This window comes from Colletotrichum graminicola (genome assembly GCF_000149035.1).
Source record: "Colletotrichum graminicola M1.001 genomic scaffold supercont1.19, whole genome shotgun sequence".
NCBI classification, from domain to species: domain Eukaryota; kingdom Fungi; phylum Ascomycota; class Sordariomycetes; order Glomerellales; family Glomerellaceae; genus Colletotrichum; species Colletotrichum graminicola.
The window spans coordinates 47,280-64,736 of record NW_007361023.1 but is presented as its reverse complement, the minus strand read 5'-3'; the positions used below and the strand labels follow the sequence as shown (position 1 = coordinate 64,736).

Below are 17,457 nucleotides of genomic sequence, written 5' to 3'. Positions count from 1 at the left end.
CCCTCTTTCAGGCGATCTAGTCTAAAGGTTCCTCTGACGTATCGCGTAGACGTATACAGCTCTGCCCAAGAGGAACTAGCACTAGTTTGGATAGACTGCATCTAAGGAAGTGGATATCTTATCGGAGATATGTTCAAGTATGCTTGCGGGGTGATGAGTTTGCTCATCCCTCTGAGGGGTGATCTTGTCCCGATCGGATACTACCCTTCCCCCTCTCATTATATGGCCCTTTGGGATCCAGGGATCTGGAAAAAGAAAAACGCACTCGCATTGTAGTATTACACAGATACACTGAGTCTTTGCCGCCCCTGCCCCCTCATGCTATATTCTCTTGGTCCATGTATGGGCTTTTCGTCTCCTTATCTTCCGCTGATACCTTTGACGGCGTCTGTTCGCACCCATCAAGCACCGTCTCCTCCAGAGGACCGAACGTGCCAAAGTAATCCGCGTCATCGACCACGCAGGGGCTTTCGATCGGGGACACGCGGTTCAGAAGGCAGTACGACGCGACGGCCAAGGTGCATCCCAAAGGCCAAGCCAGGTAGTAAAGGTGAGACCACCCCCTCTCCTCGACTGTAGGCTCCTGAACCCTCCTCACGAAGCCCGGGAGCAGCGAGAACGTGCCCAACGTCCATGCCACGCCCGCCCTCCAGTTGACGCCGCCGCGGTACCAGTATATACTTTGGCTTGTCGCTTCGTAGAGGTGCGTCAGCTTCAGCTTCCGCTGGCGTACAATGTAGTAGTCTGCGAACATGACGCCCGTCATGGACCCGAGGAAGACGCCGTACCCGCCCATGACGGTCAGGAACTTGCTCGCGCCGTTAAGCAGCTGCCACGGCTGCATGATAAAGGCGACGGCCGCCGTCAGGTACCCGCCCCTGCGCAGGTTGAAAAAGCGCGGTAGTAGCGCCGACAGGTCGATGCCGTTGGATAGCGCGTTCTCGGCGACGGCGATGCCGAACTGCGCAAAGATGAAGGCCAGGCTAGCGAAGAAGACGGCCGCCCGCACGCCGGCCGAGTTGCCGTAGTGGGCCTGCATCGCATCGAGGAAGCGGTACGGCTCCCAGACCAGAGTGCCTTCCGTCGCCGGGAACAGCTGTGCGGCACACGAGGTGCAGACGATGCCGATGAAAGCGACGATGATGGTGTTGAGGGGCACGAAGACCAGCTGCGACACGAGCTGGTCATGCGGCCGGCGGGCGAAGCGCGTGAAGTCGGACTGGCTGAAGATGTGCGTGCTGATACCGCCAATGTTGGTGCAGATGCCCAGAGCGAGCATCCACGCCAGATGCGAGCCGCGAGCCTGTTGGACGCCGGCCGTGGACGTGATGTCTGTGAGCATTGGGCCTGCGCCGCGGGCCGTTGCGAGACACCAGATGAGGAGGGCGAAGACGGTAGGAATAACAGTGCAGGCGGCAACGAGGAAGGGAACATGGTAGCGCTCCGGACGGATGTAGATCAGAGGTAAACAGAGGAGGGAGAAAATGATGAAGCCGATGAAGTCGGCTACGGTCATTGTGCCGTTGGCCAGGGGCATGTCAAGCTTGTTGAAAGACGGGGCCATGGATGAGATGAAGGTCCGCACGCACTGCCCCCCCCAATAGACCTGCGTCGAATACCAGATGAAAGACAGCACGATGCGCTGCACGAGCGGGAACAGGGCGCCGTACATTCCCCAGCTGGACTTCTGCAGGATGGAGAAGCCAATGTGCCACTTGGCGCCAGGCCCGCCGGCGAGCACGCAGATGAGGCCGACAAGGCAGTGCCCGACGATGACAGTCAGCATGGCCTGCCAGACGTTGAGGCCGAGCGCAATGAGGGAGGAGCCTGTCGTCCAGCCGCCGATGTTGAAGGAGCCCGTGACGACCCAGAGGCCGACGAACTGCCAAGGCCCGTACGTGCGGCGGTCGGGCGGGAGGGGCCGCGTGTCGCGGTTCATGTATGCCGTTGTGACGACATCGGTCTCGCGGGAGACCTGCATGCGTCGGAGGAGGGCCGCCGCCTTCATCATGGGCGGCTTTGCTTGGCTGGCAAGTCTCACAGATGGTCGAACGGTTAGGTTCTGGTGCGTACCACTGTAAGTACGCGCGTGTAGGTCACCTGCCGATGATGATCTTCCCGCTAGCCAACAAGACCTTTCATCACACTCTGCCGTTGATCGGATGATCTCTGAGTCTGGTGGTTATGGAAGCTGCTCAAGTTTGGCGCCAAGCCAAACTACGTTCCGGATGCGTTGTTCTGTGCACCGTCTCACAGAATGGATCAGGTGATGGAGTAGAGGGGTTGTATCAGATGAAAGATTCCAAGAAAGAAAAAAAACCGGCTTATAGTGACGAGACTAGGCCGGGGAGCGATGGGCAAAGGGGCGCTAGACAAGACCGTAAGCAGACCGCTTGGTGATGAGGTGGCTTTCTCCCCTACCTTTAGTTTGTTACACTCTAGCTCGAAAGCTTAGATGGTGGCACAGATCGTGGTGAGTTCAGGACTTGAGTAGGTTTCGTCGAACAAGTCGCGGGGTTGGAAACACTAAATACGGTGTACTGGTGTGGTGTAGATATCGTATTTCTTTCCTCGGCACTGTGTGTGTGCCCCTTCAAGGGCCTAGGCGCCCTTGAAGTTGATAATTGTATCAATGAGGGCCCTCCTGCCCTCGTTACCGCAGAATAAGTGAACCAGGATGCCCATAGCGTGAAGACGGTCGGGAGTTAGCATGTCGGGCATGGCGAGGAGTTCCTGGCGGCACGGTTGCTGGATACCAAACTGCAAGACAGGGGGGGGGGGGGGGAAGCCTCGTCTTACTGTCTATGATGATGGTGGCTGTGGCTGACCAAGATGTCCACGATGGGCGAGGTGCAGGCAGGGTCGCTTCATCAACTGTTGAGGGGGATCGACATCCCAGGCGCTCCAGTGATCTGAAAATGATATGGCATCCTTGAACAGTCGGGAAGGAGGACTTGGAGACAAGGATGAGCAGCATGGTTGCCCAACTTACTTCTCGAATGGCTCATGTTTGTTTGGCGTCTGCTTATTTGCCATGTGCTGTAAAAGACAAAGGCCAGCCAATTCCATGCATCACTCTTGATTATACCATGCCGTTGGCAAGCCCGCCGTGTGCGCTGCAGTCATCATCCTGTGGCCAGGGAAATGGCCGAAAATGCGTTACTCGTACATACATACGTGGTAGTACCGAGAGCCCGAGTCCCATGCAGAAAGCACTCAAAGTATACAGCGGTGACGACGATCTTGGTCGGAACAGGCATAGGACAAAAAGACCTTCAGGGGTCAAGACCAGGCACTCGGGAAGCAGAGAGGAGAGAGGAGGCCTAGGCCGCCTAGCCCAGCCGGAGCACGACTAGGGTCTCGGTTCGGGTTTTGAATCTTAGGGCTTCTTGGCAAGTGAGGGGAGCTCACCTTGTAGAGGGGAGCAGGGGTCGAAGGGGACAAAATGAAGACTCTATCGGGCCGCAGAAACTCGGCAGCCCTTCATCTGGTCGAATGCGGCGTGTTGCATGTTTGCTTCTTCCATTATAGACAAACAAACGCACTTCTGCACTCTTTAGTTCAACAGCGATAAATCAACGCGTTTGGATCAACTTCGCCATCAGCGTTATTGCTTATTGCGTTCTTCGAGGGGACCCAAGCTGGTAAAGGCTTGTTCTTGTTATCTCTGCCCTTGTTCCATGTTCGTTCCTCTTCACAGCGAATCCGCAGCGGAATTTCGACGGGCACAGCCGGCAGCGCCTGGTCGCGTTCACGTCAGCCCCTATCGAATGCAGCACCCATGGTTTTGTAACCGGCCGTTCCCGTGCCGCCAATATTCTCCAGAGATACTACTAGCCCGCGTTCTGTGCGACTCCGGCGGTGCCCCCCTCATTCCCCGGTGCTCACGTTATCTTGGCGGGTCAGGAGACTGGCTAAAGGCAAAAACATCGGCGGGTTCTCCGGAATCTGCAGCCTGCGCAGTTCTACAGCTTTAACCGCCTCCCCGAGACCTTGACCCAAATGACCCCACGAGGTTATCTAGACGTATGTCTTGGCCTTTCCGGCTTTTGTTGTTTAGAAGGAAACGGCATATTTAACCGCAAGTCTTGGACAACTCCACTCCCTGTCGCTATTTATTTAGCGTCAGACATGATGTACTTAGGTTAGCAGCTTACGGCATTGTCGTGCACCTCTATACTACCAACATCCACCCACCTGCAACATTTGCCGCTTCTATCTTGGTTCAATGTATGGAGAAACCCCTTATTACGCAGTAAACCAAATCTCGTTTGTCTCGTCCATCATCCCTCTGATTTCGGTTGCTATATCCCCCTTTCTTCCCATCCATCAATTGACTAAGCAAACATGTCTGCGGCCTTGCCAATCATTGATTTGCAGTCGTTTGGAAGGGTGGAAGACTTGGGGGCGGAGCTGATGCGCGTCGGCAAGGATCCAGGCTTCTTTTATGTCGTTGGACACGGATTGGGCGACCACGTCGCTGCGGGCGTGTTCGCCCTCGCCCAAGCCTTCTTCAACGCACCCCTGGAGGACAAGTTGGCATTCGCAAATGGGAGTGGCGATCTGGTTGGTCTGCACCAGCTCCAACACCTTCCCTGCCTGTGTTGCTCGACGCTGTGAGATATGTGACGACTTTTGGATCGCCAATCAGCTTGCTGACGCCTGTCATGCTGACATCTAGGGCTACACCGGCCTGAGAGAAGAAAGGTAGGTTGCGCCTATACCTAACACTCCCTTGTTAAATATAATGCGCTAATTTATCACGTTGGAAACCAGGTTGTCGGGAGCCGGGCCCGGAGACGTCAAAGAGTCATTCTATCTTTCAGACCCCGGAAGGACCGCGCAGTCTCTCCCAGTAGGTCTGGAAAGAGGCCGTGAGACGATAGCGGCCTTCTTCTCTGGCTGTGACAGGTTAGCAAAGACGCTATTGGAAGGACTCGCCGTTGGCCTGGGCGTAAGTGTAACCCCCAAAGACGAGTAAAGAATGAGAATCCACCAATCCAGGGCTGAACTTTTGCCCAGATGCCAAAAGACTTTTTGTCTACAGCCCACACAGGCGAGAGTTGCCGCATGCGTCTCATCAACTACCCTCCGGTATCCCAGCTCGCTTCGCGCCACAGCCTGACCTCCGAAGATACGGAAGACATCCGCGCAGGCGCACACTCCGACTACGGCTCCCTAACGCTGCTTTTCCGCCAGCCATCTGATCAAGGTGGGCTGCAAGTCTTACGGGGTGGAGCATGGGTCGATGTAGCATGCCTGCCGGATGCCATTGTCGTGAATATTGGGGATGCCCTCGAGTTTTGGACCGCGGGGAGGTTGCGATCTACGGTACATCGGGTGGCATTTCCTAGGACCGCAAAGGAGAACGTCGGGAGGTTGAGCATACCTGTGTTCATCCAGCCTGACCGTCATGTCATATTGGCGCCGATCAAGAGCACAGATGAGTCACTGACGACAGGGGAAGAACTCGGCGCAGAGTTCATGGAGGTTTTGCGCCGAAAGGGGTACGAGAACGCCAAGCCCGTCACGAGCTCAGAACACCTGAACAGAAGAATACGAGCCACGTATACCAAGTGTTCATGAGTTTCGGATGTATTTACGAGAATCATTGACGATGGAGGCGGCATAGAAGCCATCATATCTACACATGAATGAACATTCGGAAACAAACCACCAAGGCTAGCATTCTTGTAGTTTCATTTGCTACCATGTGGTAAAACACCCAACAGTACAGCTGAATAATCACTGTGCGTCTGAACTTATAGTCTGTATCATTAAGAAAGAATCAGCAAAGCCGACCGAACTAGGAGTTGTGCCCATCCAGACTTTGTCAAGCTCCAAAACTCCGCTGTTCTTTGTGTTGTTACAAGAACATTGTCTCCTGGGTTATCTAAGCCTTGAAATCTATGTCAGGAACAACAGTTATGATGTTTTCTTGGTAACAAGTTTCAACTAGATATGATTGAAAGCTACCAGCCGTAAGAGGCGGCAGCGGTGAGGTGTTGGAAAACGTGCCTGCAACAGCATTATGTATCAGGCGGTCCGGAACAGGAGGATTGTGTACAAGAGGCGCATGTTCACAGCTAAGCCTCGCTAGAGGCGGGTGGAAGGATCGGAGTTCTAGACAGGAGCGCGTATCTTGGACAGCATCCGCCAGACGTATGTGCATATGGCGTTGTATGTCGAGATCCAGGTAGCCTCTGTATCTTATGGCATCACAAGCTTCTTTAACTCTTCCGCTTTGCTTTTGGATAGATGGAGCAACACAGATTGCTGCTCATTGTGGTCAGGATGTTCCGGTGCAACTGCAGGTCCTTCAACAAGGCTATCTGTGGGCAGATTCGTGGTGAAGCGCGAGACGTCGACGTTCGCGGGGTTCCAAATGTAGAAATTAGTCGAGCGTGCAGCCGCGTGACAGTTTTCTCCTAAAACTACTAGATAATCCTACTAATTTAGTGCAGCATATTAAGACGTAAGTCTACTTAGCGTGTTAAAAGGTTCTATTCTACTAAAAGCTATCCCTATACCCTCCTTTGATCTCTTGCTAAGTATTCTTGTGATTTAGTGAGACGAGCGCTATTATACTACAAATAACATATGGCTATGCGATATCGCTAAACACGCCCGATCCGCTGGTTGGTCTGATTGAGCACACGATGGATGTCTTTGCGCTTGCAGCTGTTGTTATATGCATGGGCCTATTGGGTTCTGGCATTTTGAGATGAATCCATGTTCGAATGCCTTTCGATACTTTGAGTGCGCTTGCTCATCTCAGACGGTTTTTATCGAGGTCACGGGATGCAGGAGGTTGTACCAAGGTCCCTTCATACAGTCGGTATCGAGGAAGACGGCGTCGGTAACACCGGGCTTGTCCACAGAGAGTTCTGTGGGGCCACCTCGAACTATATCTCATGTTTCTCGAAGTTTCCAAGCATTCTCATGTAGATGCATTTGTTCCAGATCTTACAAGTTATGCAGAGGTTCGTAAACCAAGCCGGGAATGGCCCCTGTAATCTCAGCCGTCGATGAAAGAGACCTCGCTGCCCGATCGCAGTTGAATAAACATCTGAAAGGAGCAGTAAGAATAAGATAATGCCAACGATCCTAAAGGCATCGGTTAGTTGCACCGTCTCAAACGGATACGATATTAAAGGCCTCGGTATTGGCAGAGCTATTGTCGTGCTGACAGCCGTAAGATATGTCAAGAGAAGACGCTTGAAGATACGCTACGCTGAAATATCACGTTCGCTACATCGAAGCGAGCAGAGATAAAGCAAAACTCCGATAAAAACGAGAGCTCATAAGATTGGCTTTCCAAGCACGTCGCTCGTAGATATCGTAGTGAGCAAGCTATTATAATTAATTAAATAGACTTGTATGGTTCAGGTGAGTACGAGCCAAAACTAGCTACAAATCTTAATCTTGACGCGTATTGTTTAAACTTAAGGTAAAAGGGACTATATATATGTTACGATCCAACCAGTTAGGTGCTGGCTGACGTAACTATATAGTGCAGAACAGGGGATAATGATGCAGGTGCATTATTACCAAAGCTTTTGCTTTGTGCCAGAGTTGGTTGCCCTGACCCGCTCGTGACAATATATTATGCCTCTAATCGTCCACGAGCTTAGAGGTCCTCTCCTTAATTAATATATTAATTTACATAGTGCGAAGAAGGTTAGTTAGTAAGCAGCATGTAAAAGGTAAAGGGTACATAGGTATTGAAATGTCTAAAACAAAAGCAAAGGTCTATTTAGGATTTAAACCTGGGCCTACGGAAGGATATGATTGTTAAATCAGAATCCGACGTCCTAACTAACTAGATTAATAGACCATATAACCTGAGCTCAAGCTCAGATGGCTCCTTATAGTGTAGAATTATTTATGTAGGACAGAGGGCTGAATTCAGTTCTTATGTAGATATAAAGAGTAAGTTTCTTAACAATTAGTCAACTTGGTCCACTTAGCATCTATTACAGTATTCCCGCCGCTGTGTAATATAAATCTAATATCTTAAGGATAAGAAACGTATCTTAAGAGGTTTTTAAATAAGTCTAGTCAACTTTAGGTCTATATATCTAATACTAGATGAAATCCAGTTGTATTTACTGTATTTAAAGAAACCAGGTAGACGCCAAAGTAAAGCAACCAAATAATTAACAATAATTATAGCGGTTGCTGGCCGTCGTAAGCTACCTATCAGTAATCTAGCCGGGATATCTACCCCAGCTGCAGCCTCTTCATTAACAGCTTCGGAAATAAGCCGCCGTGGTAGCATTTTCTACCAATAATTAAGATCCGCTTTATTATGCACCGATAACGCTCGCTATGAAAAGCCGGAGATTATCCGGAATGGACCCCGGCAGATCATCGTGGGGCCAACGTCATTTCTTGTTTACGTGTCGCGCTGCTTGGTTTTTTTCTCCCCATCACTTTACCTTGCATATCCGAGCCCGTAGAAGAGGCCGAACCTTGTAGCCTGTCGAAAACAGCTCTAAGGAAAATATGGTAGCTCAATCAGACGGCAAGACCTCGCCGTGGCTGTCCCTCACCGCTGGGGGCATTGCCGGCGGTGTGGAAATGGCGTGCACATATCCCTTCGAATTCGCCAAGACGCGAGTGCAACTCTATGGACACCAAAAGGGATCGCGGAACCCATTCGCCATCGTCCTGCGCGTTGCTCGCGAGGAGGGGTTGTCGGCTCTGTACAAGGGATGCAGCACGATGATCGTGGGCTCCATCGGCAAGGACGCCGTCCGGTTCGTCGTGTTCGACAGCATCCGCTCGGTGTTCGAAGATAAGGAAACGCATACCATGAGCCCTATGCAGAGCATAGGTGCTGGAATGGTGGCTGGCATTGCGGGCAGTACAGTCATCGTAACGCCAAGCGAGCGCATCAAGACGGCGTTGATCGATGACGCCAAAACAACAAAAAGATTCAACGGTGCGATACACTGCATCACGACACTCACCCGCGAGCAAGGTGTGCTCAAGGCTTTGTGGCGAGGATACATCACGACGACTTTGAAACAAATCGGTACCACGGGTTTCCGACTTGGCAGCTACAGCATCATGAAGGACTTTGAGCGATCGCGAGGCATTAGCCCCGACGGGCCGATAATGAGCTTCGCCAACGGCGCCCTTGCCGGGACTGTGACTACAATCGCGACGCAGCCATTCGACACAATCAAGACGAAAGCGCAGCAGGCAAAGGCGGTCGGCACCATGGAGTCATTTCGAACCATCATGGCTGAAGACGGAGTCAAGGGTCTCTGGAGAGGCACTGTCATGCGCCTAGGCAGAACGGTGCTGTCGGGCGGCATTCTGTTTACGGCCAACGAAGAAGTTATGAAAGTTCTCAAGGTTCTTACAGGCAAATGATTTCGCCCGATGAATTAGAGGGGCCAGTAGATGTGCACATTAGACAAGGAGGGCATGAAGATGAAGGGGACGAAACCTTACAGATGTATGGACAGCCCGTGGATAATGAGGTTCACAACGCTCTCTGGATCAAGGTAAATATAGATTTTGGCAGCAATTCATTATAAGTGTGTTGGAAAATAAGGATGTGGTTGTGGCAAAGGACAGGACGCAGGCCAAAATATTGCAGACAGCGACTGTCCACCAAACTTGGTTTCTTACTGCGTCATGGTCTTCATTGTTCGTCATGAGACTCATTTCCCGTGAACGCCTATGTCCCTCAAATGGGAAATCACCACTTTACCTTTACACTTCCTCCTTGCCTTCTCCAAGCACGACAGCCATCTCAACATGGAGTCGCCCCAGCTCCGTGCGTATTTGCCTTCCAATGGAAACACACCTGCCCAGTAGCCACCCCAAAAACACACATTGGCCTCAGAATCGATGTCCCAATCAGCCGATGGCTCCTCGATCTTGATCTGTTCCGTAAACCTCCCTATCAATAACCAGTCCAGTACATCTGGGAAGCCTTTAGCAGCGGTAACCGCACTCTTCCAACCTTCGTTTGTCTTATACTGTATCCTGGCACCTGCGTAGACTAACAACTTGACGATTTCTATCCGTCCCAGACTGGCTGCAGCCATGAGTGCCGTTCCAGCCGCAGAGCCCTCGAATTCGATGCCACATCCCGCCTCTAAGAGAACTTTGACTTCTTCTACAAGTCCATAATGGGCAGAAAAGCATAGAATATTAAACGCTCCATGACGGTCATCTGTTTCAGTCTCGGATATCTGACGCATAAAATCGTGGCCTAGTCTGCGGTACATCAGCCGCAACTGCTTGTGCATTGAGTTGACATCATCGTTATCGTAGAAATACCATAAGAGCTTCCACAGAACTCTTCCTCGTTCAAATGTATGAAGAAAGACACACTGGTCTGAGTTCAGGATGTAGGTCGCAAGTTGGATTTTGAACAACATGGGGGTCCAGAGTGGTACTCCAAAGCCCCCGACCTGGTTGAGATTAATGCCAGCTTTTTGTAGCGATATGGCCATATTGACTGAGGCGCACATCAGGTTTGAATCTGACTTGAGAATACGGCCGATACTAGCCCCCTTTTCGAGGAAGAATTCGACCATTCCGGGACTGGCATGACAGACTGCGACCTCAACTGGGGTACGACCATGACCGTCTCGGGTATGAATAGAAGCCCCGTGGTCAGTGAGAAATTTGACAATTTCCAAGTCATCCGCCTCAACTGCTATATGTAGCGGGGTTCTTCGAGCCTGGTTTTGTCGGTTGACATTAGCTCCATACTGCAGGAGGAGCCGTGCAATATCCACGTTGCTCTCATCCACAGCATCGTGTAATGGTGAGTGATCACTGTAACGGCCCGGGCGAGTTGGAACATTGTTGACAAGCTCTCTGACCAGGTTGCGCCCTCCAACAGTGCCGAGTTCTGATACGTAGGATAACAATACCGCGAGGACTTTGCAGCAGTTCTTGTCGATAGCAACCTGGACCGCAATAGAGTTGTCCAAAAGCCACGCCATGTCTTTCTGAGGAATGAGACGAAGCCACGCCGATACCTCTTGTGAGAGGTCATTCTCACACATGAGGTAGTCAAGACATGTCGAACCCTGTCTTGGCCACTGAGATATATTATCTTCGTCGCTGTCAGAAGTTGTAAAGTCAGAGGATGTGTCAGAGCTACCGTTGTCAAAGTAACGGATGCGCGAACATATTGCCAATCCATTTCGCGCACAAGAAGCGGCTCTGAAACTTGCACCTCTTGCGATGAGAGTATCAACAATTTTGAATGGAATTGTTTCACGTGAGAAAGCGAAGACGAGGGCAGTGCAAGTGTGGCAGGATCTCATCGGTATATCGGGCGGGCACCCCTCGTTGAGAAGCCTTTCACAGACTCGGTGATTGTTGCCTTCAATGGCATCTTCCATTAATTTTGACATTGACGCCATTAGATGCCTTTGAACCCGTTCAGTTTCATTTCTTGTCGAATCTGCCGGAACTCTTCGAAGACTTGATTTGACCACGTCTATGATTCTTTTGTTCTTTTGCTTCATTGCGATATCCAGCGGTGTTTCTCCCTTGGTGTTTTTCAAGTGATATGCACCTAGTTCGAGGAGAAGCGCGACAGTCGTTTCGTCTTGGTGCAGGAGAGATATGTGCAACGAAGTCAGACCTGCGGAAGTCTGAGCATTGATATTGCAACCCCGAGACACCAGGATTTTGATAGTCTCCGTCAGCCCGAAAAAGGTTGCGAGGTGCAGAGGAGTAGAGAAATCTGCCGCAGCGACGTCAAGATTGGTGGCAAAACCACGATCAAGTAGGAATGTGACCGTGTCCGGCGATGCAATTGCTGCGAGATGCAGAGCGCTGATGTCATTGAACGTCTTCGCCCCAAATTTCGACGTTGCTAATGCTACTTGCACTCGAAAGTCCCAGATGGGTTCTGGACAATGAGCAGCGGCAATGTCCTCGAGAAAATCGACGTATCCGTGGACACATGCCCATGATACCGGCGTCCAGCCGTTCACGTCCGGAACATGCAAGGTCTGGTATGCGCCATGACGAAGAATCAACCTTGCTGTATCGATATGGCCGGCGCTAATATGCGTGCTGAGGGGCGAAAAGTGGCTTTTGGTGCTGAGAACCTGACAGTCGACTTGTTCCAGCAGCAAACGATGTACCAAGTTAAACTTCTGGTTGCTGTGCGGTCGTCTGGCCTGAGCAAATCCTGTAGTACCGATTCTGGAGTATCCCAGAGGCGGCGGCGGTGGAGGGGGTGTGTCCGGTATCCAAGCGGTTGTAGAGCGGAAATTCGGGCAGCCGAACACGCTGTCACCGCGACCATCTACTAACCCGAGTCGATGAAGCAAGCCCCAACCCTCTCCAGAAGGCGTCAACTGGTTGAGATCAGCCTTCTCTACTTTCTCGAGCATCCTGACTAGCATTCTATGCCCGTTAGGACCACTGCCGTTGGAACATAAGAACTCCAACGCGTGAAGTGAATGCTCTCTTTTGCAGACATTGACCCCGCCTTGAAGAAGATTGTCAAAGAGAAATACGGAATCGTATAAGATGGCCCACTTCAGAACGGCGATATCGAAACCACTGTTTTTCAGATAATCTCGTTGGGTCGTGGAGTCCAATACGAGGATGAATAGGTCTTCGATGATTGACACGTTGGCGTTGAATCCTGAGGGCTTTTCGATGCCAAACAGCGCTCGTATCTCTTTCAGTCCAGAAGTGCTGTTGGCGTTTTCATACATCTCCAAGTAACCGTGTTCTATCATAGTTTTGACAAGATTCAGAGTCTCCGCAGCATCGACGCCAATGTGCTGCTTCATTGTTTTGTCGAGCATCTTGCAAGTGTACTCCCATAAGCCGTAGGCAGCGTTTTCTGTTGCCAGCGCCAGATCTGCCTTTATCAAAGCCACAAGCACTTCTTTGTTGTAGTCATTCAGCATAGTGGCTTCTAGGTATTGTTCAAGAGGGGTTTTGCCTGTTTCAGATCGTTTATATGTGTACGTGCTCAGAAGTTCGTTGACAAATCCAGCGGTTGCGGAGTCGTCTAGGCAGTCCAGGGGCGATTCTGTCGTCGGTAGTCGTATCACGTTGCTTGCATGCAGCTCTTTCAGTACCTTGGCCTCGTTGATTTGCGCGAGAAGTTTACACAATGAGGATTTTGTGCTTTGCAAGATGTTATGATCCCCGGGGAATTGTCTGACTATTTCTGACGCATTCCGGTACTGCTCCCTGTATATCGCTTCGGCGAGTGGAGTTCGACCATCTTTGTTGATGACACGAAGGGCGCGTCCACATTCCGTTCGGTCAATGTGGATAAACAGGGCTCTCAACAGACTGTTTGAAGTAAGCTTACCCGCTGACAGATGCCAAATGGTGTTTCGTCCACCGTTAAGTTTGGTTGTAGTGCATCCATGCTTCAAGAGGCACACAAGGACATCCACGGACTCATGCTCCGCACAATCCAACACCATTTGGGACCTTTCGTCTTTCTGCTCGTCGGAGGCCACAAAGTTTGTCAGTAGATGGCCTAGGCAAGATGTTGAGGAGCATGTCGCTGCAAAACGAAGCAGCCTGGTGAGTGTTTCTCCCTCAAGGATACCGCTGCATCGCGGGCTTCTTGACCTCTCTGTGAGTATGTCCAAGTTGTCTTCTGCAATGGCGTTCCACATCTGCTGGATCAGCATATCATCCGAGATGCCTTCTGAGCAGGGTAAGTTGGCATCGATGTCAGTGTTGTCGGAAACGCATTTCTGGAATGCCTTAAGGTATTGTCGGGATATTCAACTGTTCAATGGTGGAGCCAATCCATGGTCACGTGATTTACTATTATGTGACTTACCCTGGCGGCTTACTTACACCACTATAAATACCTATAGCAGTAACCTTTTCTCTTTTCTTTTCTTATTATCTTTACCCTAGCTACTAATAGTTAATTAATACTATTATAGCTACCTTAATTATAATCCCTATAATACTAACACTAATTAGTAGTTAACTTTATAGTTACTACTACTATAGATTAGTAAGGATTATAAAAAGAGGCTATAATACTTTACTTACTATAGTAGCTTAAATTAAAGTATTAAAGTACTACCTAGCCTAAAGATTATTAGTACTTAGGATCTTATAATACCTAGTAAATAACCCCAGAGAGTTAAAGAAAAATACAAAATACAATACAATACAAAAATACAATACAAATACAATACAATACAATACAAATACAATATATGTATTTGTATTGTATTGTATTAAGAAAAAAATACATGTATTTGTATTGTATTGTATTGTATTTTATATTATATTTTGTATTTAATATAATAATACAAGATATAAAATAAATATTAATTATAAAGAGTATAAGTATAACTTTAATACTTATTTATATTCTATAATACTATATATTAAGACTTAAAATATTAAATAAATATATATATATATAGAAATTAAAAAAAGAAAGTAAAATCTTAAGAAGTATTAAGTTCTTAAAAACTAAAGTAATAAGTCTAGAAGTTATAACTATAAAAGTCTATAAGTATATAAGTATATATATATAGTTAGTATATAAATAATTAAAATTATATTATATTATATATATAGTATAAATTATAATATAAGTAATAAAAGTAATAAAGCCTTAGTATAAACTATATATAGTATAAATAAATTATAAGAATTATAAAATAAACTTAATACTAGACTATTAAATTAAATATAAATTATAACTATTTAAAAAAATCTACTTTATATAATAAGATTTATAAGTATAATAAAACTATCTAAGTAAACCTAATTATTTAATAAGTTAATATATATATATATTATACTTAATAACTAGATTCCTTCTCTATATCTATATCTTCTACTTCTTTATCTTCTTCTTCTTCTATAGTACTATCTTCTTCTTCTGCAGAAGAATATTCAAATCCTATATCAAAGAGATTACTATATATCTTAGGTGTATAAAATATACTATCCAAATTCTCTAAATTACTAGATTCTTGCCAGCCTTTTAAAAGTATTAACTTTTTCCTAGTATTATTAGAAAGATTAGTTCTTCTTTTAGTAATAATATTACTAGAAGAATTAAAACTACTTTCTACTGCAGCAGAATTAGGAGGTATAGCTAGGTATTTTCTAGCTAATATAGATAAAATAGGGAATTTCTCTATATTATTTTTCCACCAGTCTAAGGAATTAGCCTATTTAATAGTTAGTAAGTATTATAGTATATATATATATAAATATATATTAATAAAGTATTATAATAAGCTAATAATTAAAAACTTAAAGATTAAAGTATTATAACTTTATAAATATAATATATTACTTATATATATAAGTAATACTATATATATTATAATATAGTATAATATATATATATATATAAAATAAGTAAAGTAATATATATATATAAATTAAGTAAAGTAATATATACTATATTAAATTATAATAAAAATAGATTAATATAAAGAAAAATATATAAAAAGTCTAACTTACTTTATTTCCTATAGGGGGTAAATTATAATAGTTTTCTAATTCATTTTCCCTTATTTTAGCTGCTTGTTGTTTACTTTAAATAGGATAAAAATCTTTAAATTCCTTAGGCTTAGGTTTAGAAATAGGTATTTGTAATTTTGTTTTACTTATAGGCCCTTCTCTAGGTTTAGATAGGTCTATAGTAAATTTAGCTGCTTGTTTACTACTACTAATAGTAGGTAAATCAGTAGAAGAATCTAAATTATAGCTATTATCCTTAATTTTAATAGTTTTATTTAAACTAGGGATATATAGCTCTTCTTTATTATTTCTTTCTAAATCTCTTAAGATTTTCTTTTTTAGTCTAGTAGATATATATTAGTATTAATAGTATATATATATATATTACTAATATATAATATAATAGTAGTATCTTTAAGTTTTAAAATTACTTACTGTCTATATTCTTCTTTAAGATCCTTTTTTACTTGTTCTTCTAACCAAGCTGGTAAATAAGGCTGTAAATAAGTATTATTAAGAAACTATTTAATATTCCACTTAGGCTTTAATATAGATCCTATTATATAAGGCTTATATTTATTATAATTTCCTTTTGTAATAGGTAGAGGAAAGTAATTATTAAGCTTATTTCTTCCTATTTTTATAGCCTCTATATAGTGCTTAGCATAAGGGTCTTGTAGCTTATTACTCTATAAAGTATATTAGTATATTAAGGTTTTTTATAATATTACTAAAAGTATAATAATACTTATAAATATAAATATAAATATATATATATTTATATATATAAATATAGTAATAAAAGTAAAATATAGTATATATAAAGTAATAACTTACTAAATCCCCTATAATAGGCTTATCTTGCTCTATATAATAGTTAAGCTCTCTTTCTAATGTTAAATTAATATCTGTAACCTAAAATAGTAATTTATCTATAGTAGTAAAGGTTTGATATTGCATCTGTATAGTAGGGGCATAAAACGCCTCTAGTAGATCTTTAATATGCTGTAGTTGAAGCCAATTTCTTGGAACTATAGCTTTAAATATAGCGTTTTTAGTACTAGATCTTAAAGTATCTAAAGCTGGTTGTAATTCTAGAGCAGTATTAATCATAATATATACTGAATTCCATCTAGTATCATTACCTATAAATTTATTAGTTAGTTAATAAAGGTTAAGGTTATATAATAACTTAAATATAAAGATATTAAATATAATATATAATAATTTACTTATAAAGAGGTATTTTAGTTTTATTATAGTTATAAGGTATAGTAGGATCTTCTAGTTCTTTATTATATTTAATAGCTTGAAAAAATTCTTTATATAAGCTATTATTATTCTTAAGTAATATTGCTATTCTTTTAATAGCACCTATAATATCTATTTAAATAGTAATTAATAAATATTTAATTCCTTATTAAGTTATTATTTAAAGTGTTATTAACTTACTAGTAGTTGCTTTTAATACTTTCTCTTTTTCTATATTATTTAATTCTTTTATTTCTCTATTATAATAATTAATAATAGCTATATTCTTAAAGTCTTTAATAATAGTATCTTCAGTAGATAAATTAATAAAGGTATTAACAATATCTTTAGCAACAATATTAAATACGTGTGTAGCACACCTAATATTAAAAATATTATTATTATAACTTATTTTATAGTTATTAATAATATTAGATAAAAAGGTATTATTATTAGCGCCGTTATCTCTAGTAAAGCTAGTATATAAAGTTAGTATATAAATCTAAATTATTTAAATTAATAACTTAAAGATTATTAAATATATTAATATAATAATATTTAATACTTACCTTATAACTCTATTAAAGGGAATATTATAGGTCTCTATAATATTAGACTTAAATACTTTACTAAGATATATACTAGTATATGCATTATCCAAAGCTTCAAATCCTAGAATTAATATTAGTAAATATTAAAATAATATTATAATATAAATAATATAAGTTTAAA

General features: G+C 44.5%; 6 protein-coding genes across 6 annotated transcripts; 2 read left to right on the top strand and 4 right to left on the bottom strand.

Moving 5' to 3' along the window:
* Positions 1–316: 316 nt before the first annotated feature.
* GLRG_05494 (NCS1 nucleoside transporter) lies at positions 317–2,011 on the bottom strand (the record flags this gene model as incomplete). Its single annotated transcript, XM_008096179.1, has 1 exon — positions 317–2,011. One exon carries the CDS (start codon positions 2,009–2,011, stop codon positions 317–319), a length of 1,695 nt encoding a protein of 564 aa, XP_008094370.1.
* Positions 2,012–2,601: 590 nt separating this feature from the next.
* On the bottom strand, positions 2,602–3,008 carry GLRG_05493 (uncharacterized protein; the record flags this gene model as incomplete). Its single annotated transcript, XM_008096178.1, has 3 exons — positions 2,602–2,760; positions 2,893–2,912; positions 2,993–3,008. 3 exons carry the CDS (start codon positions 3,006–3,008, stop codon positions 2,602–2,604), a joined length of 195 nt encoding a protein of 64 aa, XP_008094369.1.
* A 1,339-nt stretch (positions 3,009–4,347) lies between these two features.
* GLRG_05492 (2OG-Fe(II) oxygenase superfamily protein) lies at positions 4,348–5,586 on the top strand (the record flags this gene model as incomplete). The annotated part of the gene is made up of 4 exons (XM_008096177.1): positions 4,348–4,566; positions 4,682–4,707; positions 4,777–4,954; positions 5,023–5,586. The coding sequence occupies 4 exons, from the start codon at positions 4,348–4,350 to the stop codon at positions 5,584–5,586; spliced, it is 987 nt and encodes a 328-aa protein (XP_008094368.1).
* Positions 5,587–8,508: 2,922 nt separating this feature from the next.
* On the top strand, positions 8,509–9,384 carry GLRG_05491 (uncharacterized protein; the record flags this gene model as incomplete). The annotated part of the gene is made up of 1 exon (XM_008096176.1): positions 8,509–9,384. One exon carries the CDS (start codon positions 8,509–8,511, stop codon positions 9,382–9,384), a length of 876 nt encoding a protein of 291 aa, XP_008094367.1.
* Positions 9,385–9,876: 492 nt separating this feature from the next.
* GLRG_05490 (uncharacterized protein) lies at positions 9,877–10,976 on the bottom strand (the record flags this gene model as incomplete). Its single annotated transcript, XM_008096175.1, has 2 exons — positions 9,877–9,943; positions 10,027–10,976. 2 exons carry the CDS (start codon positions 10,974–10,976, stop codon positions 9,877–9,879), a joined length of 1,017 nt encoding a protein of 338 aa, XP_008094366.1.
* Positions 10,977–11,401: 425 nt separating this feature from the next.
* GLRG_05489 (uncharacterized protein) lies at positions 11,402–12,914 on the bottom strand (the record flags this gene model as incomplete). Its single annotated transcript, XM_008096174.1, has 2 exons — positions 11,402–11,463; positions 11,558–12,914. 2 exons carry the CDS (start codon positions 12,912–12,914, stop codon positions 11,402–11,404), a joined length of 1,419 nt encoding a protein of 472 aa, XP_008094365.1.
* Between the last annotated feature and the right edge of the window lie 4,543 nt (positions 12,915–17,457).